This window comes from Rhinolophus sinicus, linkage group LG01 (genome assembly GCF_036562045.2).
Source record: "Rhinolophus sinicus isolate RSC01 linkage group LG01, ASM3656204v1, whole genome shotgun sequence".
NCBI lineage: Eukaryota > Metazoa > Chordata > Mammalia > Chiroptera > Rhinolophidae > Rhinolophus > Rhinolophus sinicus.
The window spans coordinates 157,859,703-157,885,002 of NC_133751.1; the positions used below are offsets into that span (position 1 = coordinate 157,859,703).

Sequence of the window (25,300 nt, forward strand, 5' to 3'; positions counted from 1 at the left end):
GGCCACCCACCCGAGGCTCAGCTCCAAGCTCAAACTGTTGTTTTCAATCTAGTTGTGCAGGGTTCAGCTCACTGGCCCATGTGGGAATGGAACCGGCAACCCTGTTGTTAAGAGTTCATGCTCTAACCAACTGAGCCATCTGGCTCCCCAGAGATTTTGAATGCTATTCAGTTTCATCCCAGATACATCTTGGTTTATGTTATCTATTATAAGTCAAATTGGTAGCACCTAAAGTATTAAAAAAATTGTTGTCATAAATGTGACCAGAAGAATTATTCAATAGTCTCTAGAAATACACCAAATAAAATAAATACTCCCGAAAATATAACTGAGGTAGCAGCTTAATGCTTTTCTTTGTATCCTATATCTTTCCTAATGAAAACTACTTTCTTTCCTCCTCCCTTTCCATGTTTCAGTTGCCAATTTACAGTCAGGTTTGAGGGCGCTGGGTTGCTGCTCCGTCTCAAGGTTAGGTCGTATTTTCCTAGTTTACGCAAATTACGGTAAATTTACTCAGAGTTGATCAATAACACTTCCCTCTTTTCATACTTCTTTGATATTAGCACTTAATAAAATATGTTATTCAGGGTTTGAAACATCTCATTTTTCAATAGCATCGAGAGAGAGAGAGAGAGAGAGAGAGAGAGAGAGAGAGAGAGATCATTATGTTTCTGGATTTCATTCAGAAGAAAATTAATTTAAAAGTCCTGGAATACCATTTTTAGTTCTTGAGACAATTATAATTTAAACTCTTTGACACTAGTGGCATTGTACACCCTCAGTAAGGAAGTTAAATGGCAAAATAATTAAGTGTAGGCTTGGGAGTTTTAAACCAGTTATTAATATTTGATCCAAGATTATGGGTATTTATGATTGTTAGTGGCTCTTGGAATAAATAAAGGGCTGATTTACTGTCCAATTCCATGAATTTCTTCTCAGCACATATAATATAAGAAGGTTGCCAGTGGTTGGAATGATAAACAAGGGTTTTTGGTTTTCTTCCTGACTTTCTATCTAATGTTGTGTCTGTATGAAGATGCTTTGACATCTTTATGTAAAATATTCCAAATACACGACATTGAATGAGGAGATGAGTCCAGTGTGTTCAGAGAAGTAGATTAGAGAGGCACTCTCAAACAAATCCATAAAAGATGCTACCGAGAGGTCTTTGCCCCAGTGGTCTACCAGCTGCCTACCTGTGTTTCAATTGCATGCACATCATTCCAGACAAAAACTTCCCTTTATCATGAGTCATGTTTGAGCATGTTGAAAGTAATAATACAAATTTGTGAATAAATTGTTTGAAAATTTAAAGATAGCAATAAAGCTGTAGTCTTTAAAAATAAAAACAACATTTTATTTATTTTTTTGAAGTTTGCAGGTTTATTTATTTTTAACTGCATTTTTTTTATTATTGTTACTGTTCAATGATAGTTGATATTCAGTATTATTTTATATTGATTTCAGGCATAGTGATTAGACGTTTATACAATTTAAGAAGTGACCCTCCCAATAAGTCTAGTACCCACCTGGCACCATATGTAGTTATTACAGTATCATTGACTATATTCCCTAGGCTGTACTTTACATCCCCGTGACTGTTTGGTAACTAGCAATTTGTACTTCTTAACTCCTCCTCCTTTTTCACCCAGCTCCCAAACCCCCTTCTATCTGGCAACCATCAGTTTGTTCTCTGTTATCTATGAGTCTGTTTCTGTTTTGTTTGTTTATTTTGTTTTTCAGTTTCCACATATAAGTGAGATCATATAGTATTTGTCTTTCTCTGTCTGATTTATTTCACTTAGCATAATACCCTCTAAGTCTATCCATGTTGTCGCAAATGGTAAAATTTCATTTAAAAGCAATATTTTGAATTTGTAGTTTGACCCGTGTTACAATAAAAGTGATTTCTTAGCTGTAATTCTTACAAGATACTTCTTGCACAGTCTTGTGATTTTATTTTAACCAGTGCATTGTCACAGAGAACCATTGCTCAGATGTAACGATTTTTAATTATTATTGTCTGTAAATAACTGACATATGACATTATATTAGTTTCAGGTGTACAATATAATGATTTGATATTTGTATATATTGTAAAATGGTTACCACAATGAGTCCAGTTAACATCCATCACCACAGATCTTTACAAATTTTTTTCTTGTGATGAGTACTTTTAAGATGTATTTTCTTAGCAATTTTCAATATGCAATACAGTATTAACTATGATCACCATGCTGTACATTACATCTCAGGACTTATTTATTTTATAACTGAAAGTTTTTTCCTTTGACGCCCTTCACCCATGTCGCCCACCCCCACCCTCTGCCTCTGCCAACCACCAATCTGTTCTCTGTAATGGATTTAATGACTGATAAAGTAAGTTTATTCTCCAAGTGTGTCTGTGGCCTCAGTAAATATTGCCAACTGACTGAAAATCTATTTCATGCTGTATGGGATATAAAGCTGAATGATAAAAATAAGAAATAAATGCATGTTTCTGTCTTAGGAAAAGAAAGCAATTTGTAAGTAGGGCTATTTCTAAGATTAATGAATATTCTTGAAAAAATATTTTTACATTTATCTCTATTCCTTAAATTTCAGAGTGCTTTATTGTCTCAGTTCTGCCAGATTGTGGGCAGTTGTGGCACTGAAAAGCTTTTTAGTTATTTCTGTTTACTGCCTGTTTTGGACTATTTAGGGAGAGAAAAAGCCCCTTTCCATTAATAATCTTTCCAGCCACTATAAGAATAGGAATTATTGAAATGACAGCAGCTTAGTTTTTTCTGGTATGCTTTAAAGACCGTATTAGAATAATGTACTTTTCAGAGGCATCTGCTCCTGTTTGAATAGACTTGATGTTCCTGTCTGTTCTGAGATGGGCTGTCAGAAAAATTAAAGCCAAATACTTAAAGCATAGTATCTCAGAACATAAAATACTCAGAGGTCCTTTGGGTGGCTTTTGTTACTTTATTTGGCATGTAAACAATGTCAGGTTGTTTCACTTTTACATCACTGGTAGGCTTTCCGGGTGGACCGGCACTGCAGGTGCATGTTTAGTGGTCCTGGGACCTCTGGTAGGACAGTGGGACCCATCCTCAGACAGGCAAGGCAGTCCCCTTGCCTGCCTGTGAATGCACAGGGAGGCTTTCCGAGAGCCTAAAAGTTGAGTGGCCTGCTCTCTCCGAAGTCAGAAGCCTGTGCTTACTTTTGGCAACTTTGGAACTTGTACTGTAGTGTTCCTTCCCAGACCAGAAATTTGCATCAAAAGGCTAAGAAAAATATATCCAAAAATAAACATGAAAGCCAAGACTTCATGCCAGGAACTCCAGCCACACACATCCTGTTGGCTGCTTCTTTTGCCTCTCTCCTCACAGTTCTGATTCTTTTAAACCAAGCGGAAGCCTGCTTCGATGAGTTGGACCTGATGTCTGCGCCAGGTCTTACTCCTCTGTCCTCAAGCTTTTCCGTGGAGTGACAAAGTGATTCAAATCCTGAAAGGAAGGGAGTGAAGTGATTAAGAGAGAACTAAAGTTGAAAAAAATATATATATATATAAACACATATAGGAAGTCTTTTCCTATTGCCTTTGACTGCCTGAGCTTTCCTGGACAACCACCCACCCAGTTTCCTCTCTGTGGTCTGAGATCCTCTTAATAGATATGTACAGGGAATTATCGGCGATGAAGGTGCGTTTTGCTGTCCAAATAAAGGACAGATATTCACTGGATGTCTGAGAACTCTGAGAGACAGAAAAAGAAGGACGTATGCCCTACAAGGTCAGAACGGATCTTTTTTTAATTCTTTAGTGGGAAAATATTATGTTTGCATTTTGATCTGAGGAATTATACTCTAAGGCATCTCTGGCTTTTCTAATTATGTTCTACCAGATCTAAATATGTACCATGGCACTGACATTATTTGATTTCATCTTTATTTGTGGTCTGTGTGGTGTGTGTGTGGCTGAGTGGCAGCTCATCTTTGTCTGATTGTGAAGGATATGTTTGTTTAGCCTGATGATCTTAAATATGTTTCTAGAAAGTAAACAAAGATAGTTGTTCATAACTAGGCAGAGTTACATTCATCACATTAACATTAAATATATGTATCTGGTGACATACTTGAATAGAGTATATTAAAAATGAATTTGGGGCAGGAAAACAGATTGAGAGTGGTGATATTTCACCCTCTGGGCACCCAGTACCGTGTTTCCCCGAAAATAAGACCTAGCTGGACCATCAGCTCTAATGCGTCTTTTGGAGCAAAAATTAATATAAGACCCGGTCTTACTTTACTATAATATAAGACCAGTTCTAATATAATATAATATAATATAATGACTGGGTCTTATATTAATTTTTGCTCCAAAAGATGCATTAGAATTGATTGTCTGGCTAGGTCTTATTTTCGGGGAAACAGGGTAGGTATCTTGCCTGAAGCTTTCAGACTATATGAAGTCCGTAGTGTTTGTGGGAATTCTGTTACATTATTGATGACTTGACGTCCTACCAGCTCTGCGAGCTATGATCTCACTATTTCTCAGAAGATGATCGGGGGTCTGAACAGATCAAGGCTTGGCTGGCAGGTGCCAGCAATGCCCAGATGCTGACATTGGCAGGGTGCTGTAAGCAGTAGTCGTTCGTTCCGCGCTGGTGCTCCTGGCTGTTCATTTCAGGAGTGTGCAGTGGATACTCAGGTCTTTTAGGAGTTGCTGTTAATAGGTTCTGAAATTCCTCCTGTCGCTGTGCATTTGCCAGTATGCTGTTGACCCCTCACCCCTATCCTCTCTCCTGCTTTTATCTTGACCCTCTTCACTCTCTCAGCTAACCTACTGAGTTGCTTACTGCTTGGCTCAGTGTTAATTGATGCCACCGTGAAAATTTCATCTCTAAGAAGCTTCTGTCATATTCAACAAATATATACTTGGCACCATGTGGAGGTGCAAAATGCTCCATGTCTGTCTTCCTGTGTTAAAATCTAGTGTAGAAGACAGACAAGCATAAACACAAATCACCCTGATCTACGAGTAAGACAAACTAAAAAGCACTGTAAGAGAGACCAGTGTGCTGAAGGACATATGGGGGCAAGCAGGGAGATAGCCAGGGTGTCATTTCATCCAACAACAAGGAGATCTGGTTCTCAGTTCTTGTGTGGCTAACAAGGCTGTTTTTCAGCTTCCCTGAAGGATTGGGGTCAGTTAACCAAATTACAGCGTTTGAGGCAGCCTCATCCCAAGGGACTAACCACACAGAAGAGGCATGGCTTTCTCACTCTGCATTCTGCCTTCTCCTCATGGGGGGCCCCTGGTGGGTTCAGTTAGGCGTCCGTCCGCCTGCCCTCTGACAGTGTCATGTGTCTTATTTCCAGATGCCCGGCTTTGTGTTTTCTTTGTTGTTCAGTCATCATCTGGAGAAATCTGCTCTGAGGTTTAATGGGTCCCCCAGGCATAAGCAGTTCTAGTTGGGAAAATTGTAAGAACTTGAGACTTTCAGAAGGAACTCGTGGTGTGGACTGGGGATATTGTTAAGCTCTTTATGTGTAGGAAGCTCTGTGGTCATGGGACTTTCCTGCTCTCATTGGGCCAAATTCCACCCCTGCGAGGTCTCCAGGCTGCCACGGAGAGGTTAGGGGACAGCCACTGGGCAGGGCGTCTGACACCGAGGAAGAGGCAGCAGGAAATCCTGTCACAAAGTCGGCAGCTCCACATTCCTGCAGTCTTGCCGGGGTTATCTCACTGACCTCAATGTTTAGCGCTGTCTGGCCCAAACCAATAAATGGGAGGCAAACTTTCTAAAGGCTATTGATGTGGTCAGTGGTCTGGCCTGAAATTCCGATCTATTCCTGGTTTAACCCAACTTTGCTGGATAACTGTTTGGAAAGCTCTTCAGCTTCCTGGGCCATCTATTTGTAAAATAACGATGCTTTTATTTAAGACCTGCTTGTTTGACAGCAGTGATCCAAGTTAATGTTGATCAATTACTTAGATGCCTTATAAGTTGAAAAATTCAGTGTCCCCACCCTTGCTTTGCAGATTCAAGAAGGCAGAGCCACAAATTATGTGAATGGAAAGGATAAAGTGTAGGGCAACAGTTCATATTGTATCAAAATATATTATTTGAAAGACCAGAACTTTTTGGTATCTTTCATCATTTATAGTTGTAGTTCTTAAAACTAGTTCCATATTAGAATTACCTGGGGAGCTATTTTAAAAATTCTCATGTGTGGGCCTTCCCTAGACGAATGAAACCAGAATGAGGCCTGGGCATCAGTAGCTGCTGCTTCTTTCCTTTTAAATTTATTTTCCAATTATAATTGACATATATTATCAGTTTCAAGTGTACAACATAGTGATTACACATTTATATACCTTACAAAGTGATCACCCCTAAATTTATATGGAACCACAAAAGACCCTGAATAGCCAAAGCAATACCGAGAAAGAAAAACAAAGTTGGAGGTGCCATGCTACCTGATATCAAACTATACTACAAGGCTATAGTAATCAAAACAGCATGGTACTGGCATAAAAAACAAACACACAGATCAGTGGAATAGAATAGAGAGCCCAGAAATAAACCCACATCTATATGGTCAATTAATCTATGACAAAAGAGGCAAGAATATACAATGGGGTAACGACTGTCTCTTCAATAAATGGTGTTGGGAAAACTGGACAGATACATGCAAAAAAATGAAACTAGACCACTTTCTTACACCATATACAAAAATGAACTCAAAATGGATTAGACTTAAATGTAAGCCCTGAAGGCATAAAACTCCCAGAAGAAAAGAGGCAGTAAACTCTGACACTGCTCTGAGCAATACTTTTTTTTGGCTATGTCTTATCAGTAGCTTGTTAAAGCATCCCAGATGGGTCTACTGGGCAGCCAGGCCTGAGAACCTGTCTTTCAGCAGAGGGCTTTGGTCATCCTCTGTGCCCCTTTGCAATGGCTGCTTCTGCATATACGTAAGTCGGCATCTGGTCGAAGAATATGTCTATTCCTTACTAGTCTGTATTAAATTTCCCAGTGTGATTTTTCCTTCTCTCATGTAGACATTCTATCCCCAAATTGGGGTCTCTGCCAGATTTAAGTGACAATAGCAATTAGTACTTTAGAGATGGAGTGGGGTTTATTTGAGGCTTTGTGTTCAGAGGTTACCTATGTGGTCTCGTTATTGAAAGTGTGAGAATAAGGTGCAAAACCACCCCCCAATTCTGCCATCCTACAAGCACACATTTTCTTAGCTGTCAGAGCAATGGTAGCTCCTGGAAAATTCCACTGTACCCTTGTGAGAGAATAAGAGTGAAAACGGAGAGTAATATATGAGTGTTGTAGTAAAAAGAGTTTGAACTCATGGACCCTCTGGGAAAGTGGAGAGCCCCCAGCTGCCCCTGTACTATCCTTTGAGAATGACTTCTCTAGGTTAAATTCCCAGTAAAAGAATTACAAGTTTGAAGAGTATAAAAAATTTTATGACTCTTGATAAATATGATCACGTTTATATTCAATGGCTTTTATTCAGCCATCAAGAGTATATTAGCGTTATATGCAGCCTTGGCCAGCATAATCATTATGTGGTTGTTTTTCATTATAATAGGCACTGTTATTTTTATTGTGTTTTTTTGTCTACTGCTGGGATAATTGAGATTTTGTTACATATTTCTTTACTGATTATATTTCCTCTTTCTGATTATATTACTCATATACATACATTGGTATTTATCAATTAGTGTGAATGCTTTATTTGATCAAGACATTAACCCTTTCTTATAATTTCTGTAAATATTTTTATGTTGGTCTGTTTACTTCCCATTTTTTTATGGTATTTAATGTACATAAATTCTAAATGCATTAACTTCACCATAAATCTGGCTATTTTGTGGTTTAAAATTTTTTAAAGTTTGTTAAGACATTATCTTACTTTCACTCATAGTGGATTCAAAAAATAACATGATATAAGTGATAATGTGCCCTGTAATAATAGAATAACTAAGTAAGTTATTCTTAGTTATATATATTCTCAGGGCACAGGCTGGCAGGTCTGTGTGTAGAGTGCCAGAAAAGAGGACTGGTCCACGACAGGTGCTTCTAATCTGGGTTTCCTGAGTCTGGAGAGTTCATGGATGAGCTACCAAGAAACCCGCAAACCTCTGATATATTTATATGTGTGTGCATTTTTCTGAAAAGAGGGCCCATAGCTTTCCTCCTCACCTGAAAGGAGTCTGTTACCCCTAAAATGTTGAGGACCATTTTCTATAGCATCAAAAAGATACAGACCAGATTCTATAGCCTGTTTCCCCCTTCATGTGGGAGAATACTGAACATTTACTCTGAGTTTAACACATCTTTACAGAATTTGTGATGGTCAGAATGGAGACAGAAAACAATTTTCGTTGTGGGTTTAAGGCTTTGACGTTAGTATCCAGCACCCTTTTCGTAATAAAAAAGAAAGCGTTAGGGAAAATATCCAAGTCCCAGGCTCAAAACAAATGCTTTGCAGTAAGAGATTCTACCAAAGCTTGTTTTAAAATAGGTATTTCTAACTTATGTATCCATTGCCCCTCTAAATAGGACACATTTTAGTATATTGTACCCAGTTCCAAAAATGATTGGATTTTAATAACATGTTTTCATGGGAGTGTGGTTGTTTTGTATTCTCAGTTCCATATCCCTCCAAAAGTCCACATTTAATTATGCCCATAAAACTAACTGGACAACTTCAGACAATGTTACTTTTGAAAATTAGCTATAGAATGGCTCATCGTGAGGAGAAAGAATTGTCTTTGTCTTTTACTTTAAAGAAATTTAATTTATTGAGACTAGGTAATGCATGCATTTGGTAAAAAAAAAATAAAAAAATTAAATGCAACTGGGTGTATATATAATGAAAAGTATGCTTTTTTCCCACTCCTGCCCCCTAAAACCAGCTCCCCTCAATCCACTGTTATTGGCTTCTTCTGTAGAATGTGTTATGCACGTATTCTGTTTGATTGGTTATTAGGCAAGACTTCCAGAACTTGCATTGACTTTTCTTCTCAATCTTTCGAAAAAGAAGAAAAAAATTTTAATTTATAAAAGAATCACAATCTTCACACAAATTGACCCCAAGAGACCTATCAGAGTTTCGTTTACTTTCTCCTCTTGCTTTACTGGTTCATTAAATTCCAGCAACTTGAATCTCCTATTAGCATTATCTGATGTTTTAAATCTAAGAAACATTATTGCAAAATGTGACTATGGTTCAAATAGAAAATTCTAATTAATTAATATTAATTTTCAGTTATTACGAACTAATAAGTTTGTTTGAAAATTGAAAGTAATGTGCACAATTAGTAATATTAAAAGTAGAAGAGGTAAATATAAAACTCCTTCAATTTGAATAGAGATATTTAGTCATTGTAGCTATGCGATATCATGTGGATAACATGCTAGTTAATAAAACATGGGGGATTCTTTTGGCATTAATTTTCCAAGCAGTTATCCCTGTAAATAACGTCTACAATTCTTCCACATTTCCTGAATTGATGTATACGTACCCAGTCAAGGCAAACATCCCTTTGTGGTGTAGATGACCTTGCATCCATGGCCCTTGAGAGTATAAATATTTATGTTGACAGTGCAGCTGTCATGAATTGAGTTCATAAAATTGGATTTGGGCTTTTTAATCTGACATATTATTCTTGCTTAATTTCATTGTGCTGACTATGGTTCTAGTGCTATAAATCAGGGAGAATGTTTACCCACAAAAGAAAAAGAGAGCAGGAATAATAATATGAAATATTGCCTTTGTTTATTGAAAGTGTTTTTTCATTTGGGTTCCTGTCTTTTTCAGCTGTTAATTCCCTGGACCTTATCATTATTTTTTCATAAGTTATGTTTTTAGCAGATCTATGATGATTTAAGGTAAGGGATAGCATAAAGCTCATAAAACTTAAAGGTGAAATAAAAGAGTGAGGGAATAGGGTAAAAAGAAACCTATCTTTCTAATACATAAAAGTAGAACATATATATATATATATATATACATACACACACACATACATGTATATATGTATGTATGTATGTGTGTGCGTATATATATATATATATATATATATATATATATATATATATATATATATATTTATACATAAATTGAAACAGTACAGACAATGCCAACTACATAATTTGTGGGGCCCAGTGAAAAATGAAAATATGAGGTCCCTTGTTTTCCCCAGAGGAAAAAAAAAGTGTTATCAACAGTACTAAAATGTAAAGCATTTTCCTTTTTTCTGTTTTCTCTCTCTCAACTCATCATTTCTTATTTGATATTTAATATCATTCTAAGTGGGAAAGTACAAAAAATTAAATTAGCATAAATTTACTGTTTATCTTTCTATGGTACAATGTTAGTTTTACATGCAAATAAAACATTTAACTCATGTGGAATCAATGAAATGACATAATTTGTATTTCCTAGCTCCATACGTGTACATGTATTTCATTCTTAACAGAACAGTAGAAACTGTGCACAAAACTAATTCAACTGTCCATATTTTAGTTCTTGATGCACACACTGTCTGCCTACACTGTATACCTTTGGTTCACAGCTGAGTAAGGAAAGACTGAAGGGAAAAGGACTATGGGTTGCCCTAGCCTTCTTTTTCCTTTATGTTGTTATTTTCAATGTAAGTGGTTAACTAATACAGGGAAGTAACATGAATAAGAAAGGATATGATAAAGTTCCTTCATCAATACCATTGCTTTCTTTCTGTGTTCAGAGTGTTCTGGTGAGAATAGAATATGGGGTCCCTGGGGCTGCCAGCCCTGAGTTTTCTCATTGGAAGATGTAGTGTGCTTACCTTGTACTTTGAGTCATGCTGAACTCCCATGCGTCATGAGTCCACCAGAATTCCGTCCTCCTGAGGTGTGAACACTGTATGTAAATGGGGCATCAGGGAAAGGTGGACATGCCTGTTTTCCTGTCTCATCTGCTCACACACACTCGATGCCCTATATGGATTTCACTTAAAAAACACAAGTAAAGAAAAAATTAATTGAGAATTTCAAGATGATGACAGCAGAGCATTAAACTGAGTGCCTGGGCCTTCCTGAGCGTGGAGCCCTGTGTGACTGCACCGGTCTCGTGCTCACGAAGCCAGCCCTGAGTACAGCAGCGCATGTGATGTAGTCCAGTCGTTTCACCCATATCAGCTGAAGCCCCAGAGAAGTGAGTCCATCTAGCCCCAACCAACCTCCCAGATGACGTGCAGCTGCCTAGGTAAGCCCAGGTGCTACCAACAGAGAACTGACCAGGAAACCCATAGAACTGTGAGAAATAATAAATAATCATTGTTTTAGGCCACTGAGTTTTGGGGTGGTTTGTAATGAGCAATAACGATGTAATCATATATATTAAAACATTTCATTTATGTAATTTCATAATTAAAATTACATTATTCATGTTGTCCGCATCTTGGTGTTTTTTTCTCATTTAGTGTCTTAGAGAGCCTTCTGTCTCATTCCATTCAGATTAACTACACAATGCTACAGTGTTTTCCATTGGCTGGGTTACAATAATTTATTTGACCTATTTCCCTATTTGACAGACAATTGTTTTTTGTTCTTATCAAGAGTGCTGCAATGGACCTTCTTGTATACATATCTTTTCTTTAATAATTTTTAATTTTTCAATTACAGTTGACATACAATATATTAGTTTCAGGTGTACAACATAGGGATTAGACATTTATATAACTTATGAAGTGATCACCCAATAAATCTAGTATCCATCTGACACCATACATTATTATTACAGTATTATTGACTATATTCCTTATGCTATACTTTATGTCCCTGTGACTATTTTGTAACTACCAATTTGTACTTCTTAGTCCCTTCTCTGTTTTCACCCACTCCCCAACCCCCCTCCCATCTGGCAACCATCAAAATTTTCTCTGTATCTATGTGTTTGTTTCTGTTTTGTTTGTTCATTTATTCTGTTTTTCAGATTCCACATATAATTGAAATCATACGGTATTTGTCTTTCTCTGACTGACTATTTCACTTAGTATAATACCCCCGAGGTCCATCCATGTTGTTACAGATGGCAAGATTTCATTCTTTTTTATGCCTGACTAATATTTCATTGTATATATGTACCACTTCTTTATCCATTCATCTATTGATAGACAAATAGGTTGCTTCCATATGTTGGCTATTGTAAATAATGCTGCAATGAACATATGGATGTACATGTCTTTTCATATTAGTGTTTTGGGTTTCTTTGGATAAACACCCAGAAGTGGGATTACTGGGTCCTTCTTTGTCTCATAGCCTTTGTTTTAAAGTCTGTTTTGTCTGGTATAAATATTGCTACCCCAGCTTCCCCCGCCCATTTCCATTTTCATTAAATAACTTTTCCCATTCCTTTACTTTAAGTCTGTGTGTCTTTCAATCTAAGGTGAGTCTCTTGTAGGCAGCGTAAGTAAGGATCTTGTTTTCTTATCCATTTCCAGCCACCCTATGTCTTTTGATTGGAGCATTTAACCATTTACATTTAAAATAATTGTTGATAGATATGTAGTTATTGTCATTTTATTTAGTCCATTTAACTTTTCTTATAATAATGGTTTGGTGGTAATGAACTTCTTTAGCTTTTTCTTGTCTGGGAAGCTTTTTATCTCTTCGATTTTAAATGATAGCTTTGCTGGGTAGAGTAATTTTGGTTGTAGGTTCTTACTTTTCGTCATTTTGAATATTTCATGCCAATCCCTTCTGACCTGCAAAGTTTCTGTTGAGAAATCAGCTGGCAGTCTCATGGGACCTCCCTTGTAGGTAACTAACTGCTTTTCTCTTGCTGCCTTTAAAATTCTCTTTATCTTTAACATTTGGCATTTTAATTATGATATGTCTTGGTGTGGGCCTCTTTGGGTTCATCTTGTTTGGGTCTCTCTACAGTTCCTGGGATAGTATATCTATTTCCTTTGCCAGATTAGGGAAGTTTTTATTATTATTTCTTCAGATAGGTTTTCAATTCCTTGCTTTCTCCTTTCTCTTTCTAGTAACCCTATGATGTGAATGTTGTTACACTTGATGTTGTCCCAGAGGTCCCTTAAACTATTCTCATTTTTTTAAAAATTCTTTTTGCCATTCTGATTGGGTATTTTCTGCTACCTTATCTTCCAAATCACTGATTTGATCCTCTGCTTCGTCTAACCTACTGTGGATTCCCTCTAATGTATTCTTTATTTCAGTTATTGTTTTCATTTCTGACTGTTTGATCGCTATTTTCTATCTCCATTTTTATGTTTCCTCTCTCTCTGTTGAAGTTCTCACTGAGATCATTGAGCTTCCTTGTAACTCATACATATATCTTGATATACTTTTTTGAAAAAAAATTTTATTGGGGAATATTGGGGAACAGTGTATTTTCCCAGAACCCATCAGCATCATGTCCAGTCATTGTTTTTAATCTAGTTGTGGGGGGTGCAGCTCAGCTCCAAGTCAAGTCATTATCTTCAATCTAGTTGTGGAGGGCGCAGCTCACTGGCCCATGTGGGAATCAAACTGGCGACCTTGGTGTTATGAGCAATGTGCTCTAACCAACTGAGCCAACCGGCCGCCCTTATTTTGATGTACTTTTGTGGAGTTCTTACCTATGGAATTATATGGACATTATGTGAAATTTAAAATTTGATAAATATTTTCTAATTGCACTCCAGAAAGTGTGTACCTATTTGCATTGCCCCAATAGTGTATGAGTGTACTTGTTTTGGCATTTCTTTAACAGTGGGTAATTTCAAACTTTGAAAATTTTGCCAGAAAGAAAAGCATTTTATTGTTATTTTGTTTCCATAATCATGAGTGAGGTTAAACATCTTTTAGAATATTTCTTGGCAGCTGTATTATTTATTTTATTTTTTTCACCTTTGAATGGCTGGTTCATATCCTTTGTTCAGTGGTCTATTAGGTTGAGTCTACCATTTATAAAATTTTAAGAGCTTTTTGTAAATTAGAGAAACATTCAAGTTTTGCCATATGTAGTAAAAACATCTTATCCAAGCTTTTTTCTGAGATGTATTTTGTGATCAGGCACTTAGGACTGGAGAAACATTTCCTGACTTGCCTTATGGTTTACTTTTCAAGACATTTTATTCATTAACTTTTTTTCTCTAATCTCTTTCCCTTGAACTATGCCCCAGTTACAAATCCATAAAGACATACGAATATTACTATAAAGCAAAACTTTTTAAAGACATTTTGTTGTCTACTATTTCTCCTAGTAATTATTTTAATTTATCCATTTAATGTTGTTTTTATCCTTTTGCTACTGGAGAGATGCTACTTCAGGAGGCTAGTCCCAAGTTAGTGAGTTTCTGGATCTATTGGTTACAAAATACAGTTCCCAGCAATAATTCATCCTTATCTATTTGGGGGAAACTAAAAGGGAGAATGCATTTTAAAATATAGCACATGCTGTTTTTCTTGGCCAGATCAATGGTTACCCATTCAGTACTTGGTCCCTCATTCTCTTTAGAGATAAGATACTTGTAGTGAGACCGCCTTGCAGAGTTGAAGCTAAAGAATCCTGGATGCAGAGATGCAGTAATTCCACTTTTGTGTCTGGATCTAATCATTCCCAGGTGTTCAATGCATTGCCTTTCAGTGGTTTTGGAAATCAGGATATAACCATGTGTGGAACAAAGCAGAAGCAGCTTCCAAAACTTCAATGGAAGGAGATCGAAAGGAATGTCTAAGACTGAGTGTATACCATGTGTCCCCGAAAATAAGACCTCACCGGAAAATAAGCCCTAGCATGATTTTTCAGGATGACATCCCCTGAACATAAGCCCTCATGCGTCTTTTGGAGCAAAAAATTAATGTAAGATCTGGTCTTATTTTCAGGGAAACACGGTATATGAAGATAGAGGACGAGAACTACTCTTAATTTAAAACAATTTGGAGACTAATGCTAAAATAGTGGTGAAAGGTGCTGGTAAACAACAAAACAGAATTAGTGAGATCCTCTTCCAGAAAACTCTTTACACTTCTTTAAATATACAACATTCCCCTTCTAAATAGGTGTTTATTTGTAAAAAATAAAACACCAAACAAACAGCTTTTAACCTCTATGAGAAATGAGAAGCTCTTCAAAAGATTTGGTTTTCAATAAAGGGAAATATTCTTCCTTTAAACATCAAAATATTTTTGGAAGAAATTTTTAGAAATTATTTTATGTTCACCTGCTTTTTCTTAGGTAGAATATTAAATTTTGTTTTCCTCTAACATAACGACTGTGTATCCTTATGTGTTTATGATTTTATTCTGTGCTTCAGTTAGCTGATGCCCTTGGAGGCTGCAGAGCTAAGTAGTTTTTTGCCCTCATACTAAATGGCACCAATATGTTACAGAATTCTGTAGCTTTTCTGTTTTCCCTCTTGCTCCTAATTACCAGTTCTGACTTTTCACTGAAGTCAATATTCTTTCTCCAGAAACTTTTTTTTTTTTTTGGCCTCCCTCTCGTGCTTTTTCTCTGTTAAAGCTTGGGAAACAATATGGATACCCTTTTTAACATGGTGTCCCTGAAGAAGTGAGTTGTGCACTTCTGTGGCAGTGTCATCTACCAGGTGTGGTGTGTGAAATAAATGTCACATTTATAATGGTGGCTTAGATGACTTATTTGCAGCTCTTAATTGTGTTCAGATTGATTAGGAGATCTGCACAAGAGGCCTCTGGATTAAGAGTATATTGCTGAAGGGATTTAAATCTTTATAAAACATTATTTCTAAATTGTTCATCAAGCTGAAAACATATCCTATAATTTGCAAGTTCATTAATAAATAGAGGGGACAGTTTCTAGAATGGAAAGTATACGGCCTGGGTGACAGACAGGCTTGAGTCAAAATGAGATTTTACTGCTTCCTTGCTGTGTTACATTGGACCAGAGGTTTGTACCCCACTCTTTTCACCTGTAAAATAAGATAAACTATAGCTTGTGTGGTTGTAGAGTATCCAAATGTCTAGCACATAGGTGAACATTGAGGGAAAGAATTTCATTAAATGATAACCATTTTAGATGGAGATATATATATATATATATATATATATATATATATATATATATAAAACTTGATATTAACGTAAACATGTATTATAAATATAAATCATTAGAATACATTCTCAATATTTATGATAAATTTATCTCTTACCCTTATTGATACATAAATAAATATACAATTATAAATTACTAAAAAACCTCCATATAATTGTATAATAATAAAATCTCTTCATTATCCATTTCTAATTCAGAAGTCAAATTCTCAGTGGCAGTGGAAGATTGGGGTAATGAAAGAGCTAAGGCTACCCAGTTTTCATTCCTATACAATTTTCATTTTCAGATTGGAGTGTGAGTTTAGGGCTGGAGAGGATGACATTGAGCATCACTTTTCCAAACTCTCCCTGACCTTGAGTTAGGGTGATATTTCTGGCAACTTCAGACATTCTGAATATAAGTGGGAGGTGAGGTAATTCTTGACCCATTGTAATGGAAATATACCCTCTGTGCAATAAAAGATGTCACATCTTGGTGTAGACTCAGGCTTATTTTGAAAAAATGCAGGTTGATAAATAGCAAAGAATCTTGGCAACAAAGAGTTTCACAGTAGTATCCCTTGGGTGCCCCAAACTTCGCTTGTATGGACGTGTATGCCTACATAACTATGTGTAAAACACACCCACTTCTGTTGACCTACATGTGGTTCTATGTCAGTGAATATCATTTCCAAGAGAGATGCCAGAATAAACTGAAGGGGCTTAGGTCTCTGTGCTTTGAGGTTAGAGGTTTGGTCAATTGGGTATGGAATTGGTGGAACAGGGTCTTGGTTTTAGCTCTTTATCCCATGCAGTCTCAGATGTGAAACACTAGTGTAAACTCACAGCCCCGACCTTCCTTTCTGAGGGTGTGATTAAACATACTCTGTTTGGGTGTTGCCAGGTAGATGAGAATAATAACACTGCTTGGGTAAGAACGGTATTGTCCCGAGGTGTGGTGTCCTTTTGACTTCCTCCCTCAAATGGAGCACTTCCTGCTTTCCAGCTGAATGGTGAGTCATGTGAAGAGACTTGAGGATATGACACAGGAGATTAGTCAGGCCATAATTATTTGAGTGGCATGGATGACAAATCTGCATTCTGTGCATATCCTCCTAGCCAGGTAAAGCCAGAAAATGCAAGAAGGGCTGGAAATAGCTCATGGCTACGCAGCAGCCTCTTGGATGCTCATGCTTTAGTGCTTTCAACATCCAAAAGTGCCACATCAAAGTAGTAATGTTTACCAGCTTTCTCATTGCAAATCAGAACATTCTGATGCATATTTCTATTTCTTGTGATTTCTGGAAACTGGGAAGCATTTTTAGAGTTAATTCTGAGTGAGAGATTCAGATATATGCCTGAGATAGGCCTATGTATGGCACATGGAAACATGTGACAGGGAAAACATCCTTCAAGAAATCTCCTTGGGGTGTGTAGGGGAGATGGCTCACATTGGGTGTTATATTGTGTTCTTATAGAACATGAGCATTATTAGTATTTATTATATATCAAGAGCCATGTTAAGTACTTATTTTTGCTATTTTGTTTGTTACTATGACTCTATGAGGTAATAATAATAAACATAAAATTAGCTATATGCCTAATGCTTACTGTGGGGCTTGTCATTATGTTAAGTAGGCACTGTATGTACATTGTCTTATTTAATCTTACTAACAACCCGGACTAATAGGGATTATTATCCCATTTAATAGGTAAGAACACTGAGACTTGGAGAGACTAAGGAACTTGCCCAAGGTTGGATGGCTAGAAAAGTGAAGGAGTTAGGATCGAAATTAGACTTGTCTGACTTCAAACATCATGATTTGTACCATATTATTTCTTTCTCTCTCTCTTTATTTTTTTTTAATTAAAATTTATTGGGGGTGACAATGGTTAGTAAAATTACATAGGTGTTAAGTGTACAATTCTGTATTACATCATCTATATATCACACTGTGTGATCAAGCAATGTCAGCATAAACCAGCCAACCAACCAAATAAACGTTGGTTTGATCACACAGTGTGATATATAGACAAATAAACCAACAGCAAAAAACCCAGTTTCAGCCTCCCTAACGGAATGTATGTGAGAAAAATTCTTATAGTCACTTGGAGTGCAATAGCTTCGATAGGGAGCAGTGCTCCATTCTCACTAACACTTATGAAGAAATTGGAATCTATGACACTGAGTTAAATTCAACAGACATGGAGTACCGGCTGCATTAGTCATGCTTCTTATGACACTCTGAGGTGAAAATCAAGAGATACTTAAGAAAAGAATAGCCTCTTACATAAGAAAGCTGCTGTTCTTATTTTAGCCCCTCATGCTATTACATATAATTTCTTATAAGAGGTGACCTGTTGGAGGGCCTTCCTCTGGTTTCCCGAGAGATGAGATGTATTTAGATCTCTGTATGTATGATGACCTGAAAGAACATCCTAAAAAATGTCTTCCCCAAAATTAGTCTCAGCATACTTCACAGGGAGATCAAAGGCGTGGTAATGGCCCCTTATACCAAGATGATCAAATAATCCGACATCTAAGTGCACTGGGAAATCAAGGTGAAAGATAATCTACCATTTCCCACCTTTGTCTTCCCTGCAATTTGTTTTCATTCTAAAGTCAATGACTTAGGAAAAATGAAGTAAGATAATATATGAGTCAGCTCTTGGATATTTGACTTATGACCAATAGGAAAGAAGAATCCCGAGGTAGCTTTGTCTAAGGAAATCTCATGCATGGTAGAAAGTGAATATTTTAAATAAACTAGAGATCTTTCTTAGCATGCTGGTGAGGAGTTCCATGTTTAGCTCTTTTTACCACCTAGATGTGTTATTTATTGTGGGATCTCTCTTGGTCTGGAGGTGATTCTAGAAAACTATGTAATTTGAAGATAATCGTGCACCCCGGCACGTCTGCTGCTGTGGGCATTCTGTTTGCACATGTGCACATTTATCTCAAGTCGAGAATGGCATGACACATTCACAATGTATCAGCAATGCAATCAGGGAGAGGTCAGGAGGAAGAATTTCATGAAACGTATTTAGGAGAAAACCAAACCCCATTTACGTGTATCATATGTTTTTCTTTAGTGCATTTATTTTTTCTTAAGAACTACAGATTAATTTAGCCACAATTTCCAAATGTGGGTAATAAATAATTTTGCCTCCTAACCCTTCCCCGCTCTCTATATACCAAGGAGAGACTGGACACCTCCTTATATAGGTCTCCATGCCCCCACACCCAAATTATTAGCAACAAACTGAGGCTCTCCATTTACACTCTTACTTTTAATGAAAGAAATACACTGTGGATGTTAATTATGGTGAATTAGAAGAAATTTTTCAGCTTCCTTATAAAGCGAGGTCATTAGCTTTACCAGGTCATTAGGCTTTAAGGAGAAACTTTGATTTTTCATTCATATAATATTTATTGAATATTTAGTGGGGTACATCATCATTCAAATGACATCCAAAAAAATATAATATGTGGGCCTTGGGCTCAAGGAGGTGACTATATAATTCAAGAGATAAGTCATATGTGAGATGAAACAATTAAGTTTGCAAACTCATCCTAGAAAAAGTGCTACTTACCTCGTTGCTAAATATCACTATGGTCACCTTTGAAGGACTCCCCTTGGGAAGCTATGCACTGATGCCAGTGCCTAGTCCACCCTTCAAAGCGATTTTGGAACTCTTTCTGGAATGGCCTTCAGAGCTGTCCTGGTATTACCCTTAATGTCCTGAATGTCATTAAAATCTCTTCCTTTCAATATTCCCATTATCTTCGGGTAAAGAAAGAAGTCATTGGGGGCCAGATCAGGTGAGTGGGGAGGGTGTTCCAACACAGTTATTTGTTTACTGGCTAAAAACTTCCTCACAGACAGTGCCGTGTGAGCTGGTGCATTGTCATGATGCAAGAGCCATGAATTGTTGGTGAAAAGTTCAGGTCATCTAACTTTTTCATGCAGCCTTTTCAGCACTTCCAAATAGTAAACTTGGTTAACTGTTTGTCCAGTTGGTACAAATTCATAATGAATAATCCCTCTGATATCAAAAAACGTTAGCAACATCGTTGCAACAAGTTCGCGAACTAAATTGTCTGAACTTGTACATATGAAAGATTGAGGATTAATGTAAAAGTTTAAAAATACTACCATTAATGGGTACATTAATAGGCCAAGGAATGACGAAATGATCATTGTCATATTTTCTGTCCCCTTAAGTGCTGAAAACCCGTTTTCTCTTTAGTGCTTTGTCTTGTGTTTCTTCTCTAATTCAATGCTTTTGTAGTGTTTCACTTCCTCTATTGAAATCTTTCAGCATGAAGAGAATTAGGGTCAGCTTATCCTTGGGTCCAAATTATTCAGTCTGTGTCTTCTTTTCCATTAAGCATCTGTGTTTTCTTTTTGTTTGTTTATGTCTCTGTTCCTATGAGAGCTAGTTCAGAGGTTCTGAGCTACTCACATGTCTTTAAAGAAAGCTTTCCTCTAGGGAGGGAAGCTGTTCTCTTAGCTGAGCATGCCATTCTGGATGACAAAGGAGCAGTGGACGCCCACCTAATAGGACAGGTCAGCAAATCAACCTGGGTATCAGTGAAGTACCATATTTCTCCTCGATCACCTGCTCGACCCCTGTTCCACGCACTTCATGGTGAATCCCTTATTCTTTGGTCCTCTGTGCTGTTCTCTTAGTTTTTGATATTTTTACTGTCCATACCTCCCAACATTATGTGCAGTTTGGGGCTGCACTACTCAGTAAGGGGCAGGTGTGTAAGGCCTGAGTGGAAAGTTCATGATCAGTGACTGTCACTTTGCAGCCACTCAATATCTATTAAATAAACAATGGTAAACACTTAGATATAGATTTTAACCAAAGATAATGTTATTATTCTCTTCCAGGAAAGAAATATGGTGAAAAAACACCAAGTGAGGTAGCCCTCTCTTTCCTCTTTAGGGCCCTTCTCAGGAAAACTGTCCTGAGATGGCTTGGCCAGCCTGTCTCTGACACATGCTAGTATTTTTGCCACTGAATTGTAAATCCTTTCAAGGCAGGGTGAGTGTAGTATCTGTGTTATTTGCTTTACACATAGAAGAAGCTTAATCTTTGAGCTTCTTTGCATGCAATTGATATGCATAGATGTAATAGGTAAGGCAAAAACTCTCTTTTGTACATACCCCACATTAGGCTGTATTTTATGATTGGTCAGTACACACCGCCGGGTAACGCTGTGTGCTCTGTCTGTGTCCAGTTCCCTGGGAGACTTGGAGTGGGCACAGTCTCCTAAGGGCAGAATGGCTCTGGCCTCACCCTGTCCTCTCTTAGAAACCTCATGTCAACTTCCTAAGCTGGGTCTACAAGACCCGGGGCACAGGCCAGCATTAGGTGTCTAATGTCTATTGATGGTTTTCAGGTGCCACATGGGAGCATGGCCCTGGTGAGCAAGGCCCTCAGAAAATAAGGACACACTTTCATCTTGGACTTTTCTACTGTGAAGGCAGGCTCTGCTTTTCAGGAAAGAAAGTGTCTTCTGGACTTTTTGCCTCCTTCCTCTCCTGCACCCCACAGTGGATTAACTGTATGCTCTCAAGCATGAGATTCAATTACTTTTATTGTGAGCCGTGGCTATGATTGTCTTTAATAGTCAGAAAATTGTCCAGCATCTAAAAAACACAATTAAAAAATTCAGCCACAGTGTGTCCCTGTGATTTTTGACTGGCAGTAGAGAAGTGTTTCCCTCTGAGGAGTTCTTTTTAGACATTTGGCATTTGGTACTTGCTCTCCAAATTTTAGTTCACAAATGGAAACCTGAGGGTTTTTTTTTTTTTAGTCTAGTCAATATCAGTCATATTTTAAGCAGTCTCAACATGCAAGTGTCAGTCAGTTTAATGTCCTCTTTGAAGTAGAAGCTATTTTATAGGCGATCATCCTTACTTTCCATGTGTCACATCCATCACGTATGTAAACACGGAGCATGTTCAGACACAGGTTCTAGCCCTAAAGAGATGGACATCCTTCGGCAACATACTAAATTCTTTAGCAACTTGTCTTCTTTTGGGGAGGCAGGAAAGAATATTTTAACCCATCTTAAACATTGTGTGACAGGAACACTGATGCAAATGATGTTGCTGACAACAAGTACTCCGGGAATCATCACTGATAGTGGCAACCTTGGACGTTTGCAATAGGGATCACGTGGAAGTGACTCCAGGCCAGGCTGGAGCTGCTTTGGATTACATGGAAAGAGGGAGTCCCAACGCTTTGTTGGCCGAAAGTATTTCTGACTGAGCAGCAAGTGTTTCATAATGTGCCATGGCTAAATACATGACAGGAGAAGTCGCTGCCTCCTACACTGTCAGGGAGCCAGAAAGCCACAGTAGCAACACTTAATGAGATGGCCTGACAGCTCAGGGAATGTCCCAGCGTGTGTTGTTTTGAAGGATGCCAGCCAGTTTCAAGTGGGCAGGATTAAAATGCAAACCAAGCCCAGATTTAAAAAAAAAAAAAAAAGGATATCTAATGTTTGGCAATCGGGGGAAGGTGATAGAGCATAGCCCACAGATTGCTTCGAGCTATGTTGTTGCCTAGACCAAGACATCCTGACATGAGATGGCTGGGGACAGCAGGTAGCCTTTAAGTAGACTTAAAAACATTGTGGTAAAATACACATAACATGAAATATACCATTTAAACCATTTTAAGTGTATAATTCAGTGGCATTAAGTACATTCATAATGTTTTGCCATCATTACCACTATCTAGTTCCAGAACTTTTTCATCACCAGATAATGAAACCACATACCCACTGAGCAGTCACTTGCATTCCCCCTCAGCCCTGGCAACCAGTAATCTGCTCTCTGTCCACAAGCAAACTTTATGGGAGGGGGACTAGAAGGCACTGAGGTTGAGAATTAGGAGGTGGGGGGAGGGTGTCTTTTCGAATATGGGCTCCTGCCTTTGTTTTTTTCTACAACATAGCAGCCCTCCGTATAGCAGCATGAAGGCAGGCCTGTAACTGTGACTCCTTTTGCAAAACTTTTAAACAACTTTATTGGTGTGTATTTTATGTGTTATAAAATTTACCCATTTCAAGTGTGCAACTCAGCGAGTATCTTTATAAGGTGGTGCAACTATTACCACAGCTCAGTTTGAGGAGTTTCATCCTCCCAATAAGATCCCTCATGCCTGTGTACAGTTCATCCCATTCTACCCCCAGACCCAAGCAGCCACTGGTTTGCTTTCTGTCTCTATTAATTTGCCTTTTCTGAACATTACGTATCAATGCAATCATATGATATATGGTCCCTGTGTCTGGCTCCTTTCACTGAGCATGTTTTTGAAATTCTTCCACAGTGCAGTATATGTCAGTTGGTATTTGTTTTTAGTTTTAATTGCCAAGTAGGACTCCACTGACTGGATATACCACATTTTATCTATGCATTCGCCTGCAAACATTTTGCAGACCCAGCACACTTCCTCTGCGCAATGCTGTTACTCTGTGCAAACATTTTAGAAGTTTCTTTGTAAATTCTAGAGGGTTGGATTGTTGGGTGACTTCTAAGATCCTCACGCTCTAAGATTCTGCCCAAATAAAGTCTCAGAGGCAGACCCGAATTCTTAGGTCATTCATTTATTCAGCAAATATTTGTTGGGCCCTCATGGCACACTAAGCTCTGTGCTAGACACAGGGGATATGGTCCAGCACTCTTGGAATTTCTGCACTAATGCCAGAGAAAATGCTCTTTTCACACTGTGCACAGCCCCCCTTCCGGTGGGTCAAAAGAGTAGACACATTCTAATGGGACTGATATTCAATCACAGGAAGCTTTCTCTGTTCCCTCCCCCTTCTCACTCCACACATGCTCTATGTTTGTTTCCCACACATTGTTTTTTTGTAATTGCTTGTTTGCACATCTCTCCTGTCTCTGGAATATAAGCAACTTGAGGACAGAATGGTGTCTATTTCTATGCCCTGCGTTTAGTACAGGGTAAGGCATGTTGAACATGCCCCTTGGTCATTTGATGAATGGATGAATGAGTCCCACTCTGGCAGAGGTCAAGAGCAAATGGAAGAATTAGGGACGTCCTGGCCTCTTCCGGTCTCTTGAGTTCTAGACACACTTGTTCTTCTGTCTGTAGTTACAGCCAGCAGTTGCATGGTTGTCTCTCCAGAAGGAAGGCATAAGGACAGATGAAAAAATACAGTCATCTGAAGTTCTCTCTGCTCCTTGGAACACAGGCTTGACACAGACTTCTTACCACTGTCATTAGTATTTGCATGGTGTCCCTAAGGTCACTCTGAGGACAAACTATTTAGAGAAACAATATGGAAATGGTCTTGCGTGGCAGGGTGACAGGCCCAGATGCCAGAGGTAGTGACAGAATGGCTTCTCCAGCCTGTCTCTAGGCCCCTCCCTCCTGCATTCTGCCACCACCCGGCTCTGTTCTTAGCGTCCTCCTTGACTCTTGCCCTCGGTCATTCTGCCTGACCAGAAAGCCCAGAGCCGACGGGACAGGGCGTATCGTGGGTATTTCTGTGGGACACTGGGCTGAAGGTGGAAAACAGAAGACCCAGGAGGCTAAAACAGGAAAGGCGCTTCATGTGGAGAAGAAAACAGGTGGTTCTGAGGGCTTTACTGCTTTCCAGTGCTAGTGGCTGGGGTCTAATCAGAGTCCCATTAAAATGACTGGGACCAAAATTTTAAAAAGGAAGGGACATGGACATGTCCAGACTCAGAGATTACTTGAAACTTTCAAAATAGACTGTAATTATTTTTAAGATTATGTTATTCTGTAGGACAAAATATATATGTGTGACCTATTTTAATAAGACCATGTTTTAGCCTTGTCCATCTCAGGACAACTCTGGAGATTTTTCTCCTTCCATGGGCACCTTTATTTTTATGGTCATTGATTGGGGCCCATTGGTTTGATCTATCATACACATGTAGGTCATAGGTAATTGGCAGTCTTCTCCTGTGGAGGGTCTACTATGAATCACCATGTCCCCCTCCTATCCCCTGAAGAAGGACTCTTAGTCCCTGGGTGGGCATCAGCTTGCTGGTTTCCGTTTCTTTCTTTTGCCCCTTTGTTACTTAATGGTAGAGAAAGATTGAGATGCGAGTTGAAGAGAAATTATCTTGGGTTTGGGTTGATTCTATTTTCCCTTAGCATCTTTATCATTTAAAATGTGCTCATGCTTGAGGCACCCCAAATACATTCTATCA

General features: G+C 38.1%; 1 protein-coding gene across 7 annotated transcripts in view; it reads left to right on the forward strand.

Annotated features, from left to right (window-relative positions):
- The window catches only part of RAPGEF4 (Rap guanine nucleotide exchange factor 4), a 277,635-nt gene that overhangs the window by 72,823 nt on the left and 179,512 nt on the right, over positions 1-25,300 (forward strand). The window contains exon 1 of one of the 7 annotated variants that reach the window (XM_074338120.1): positions 3,622-3,779. The exons of 5 other annotated variants lie outside the window; for them this stretch is intronic. In XM_074338120.1, coding sequence (XP_074194221.1) covers positions 3,730-3,779 — 50 coding nt within the window. In that variant the 5' untranslated portion in view covers positions 3,622-3,729. Of the gene's footprint in view, positions 1-3,621; positions 3,780-25,300 lie in introns of those variants that run through there. One more of the 7 variants, XM_074338124.1, reaches the window with a different exon arrangement.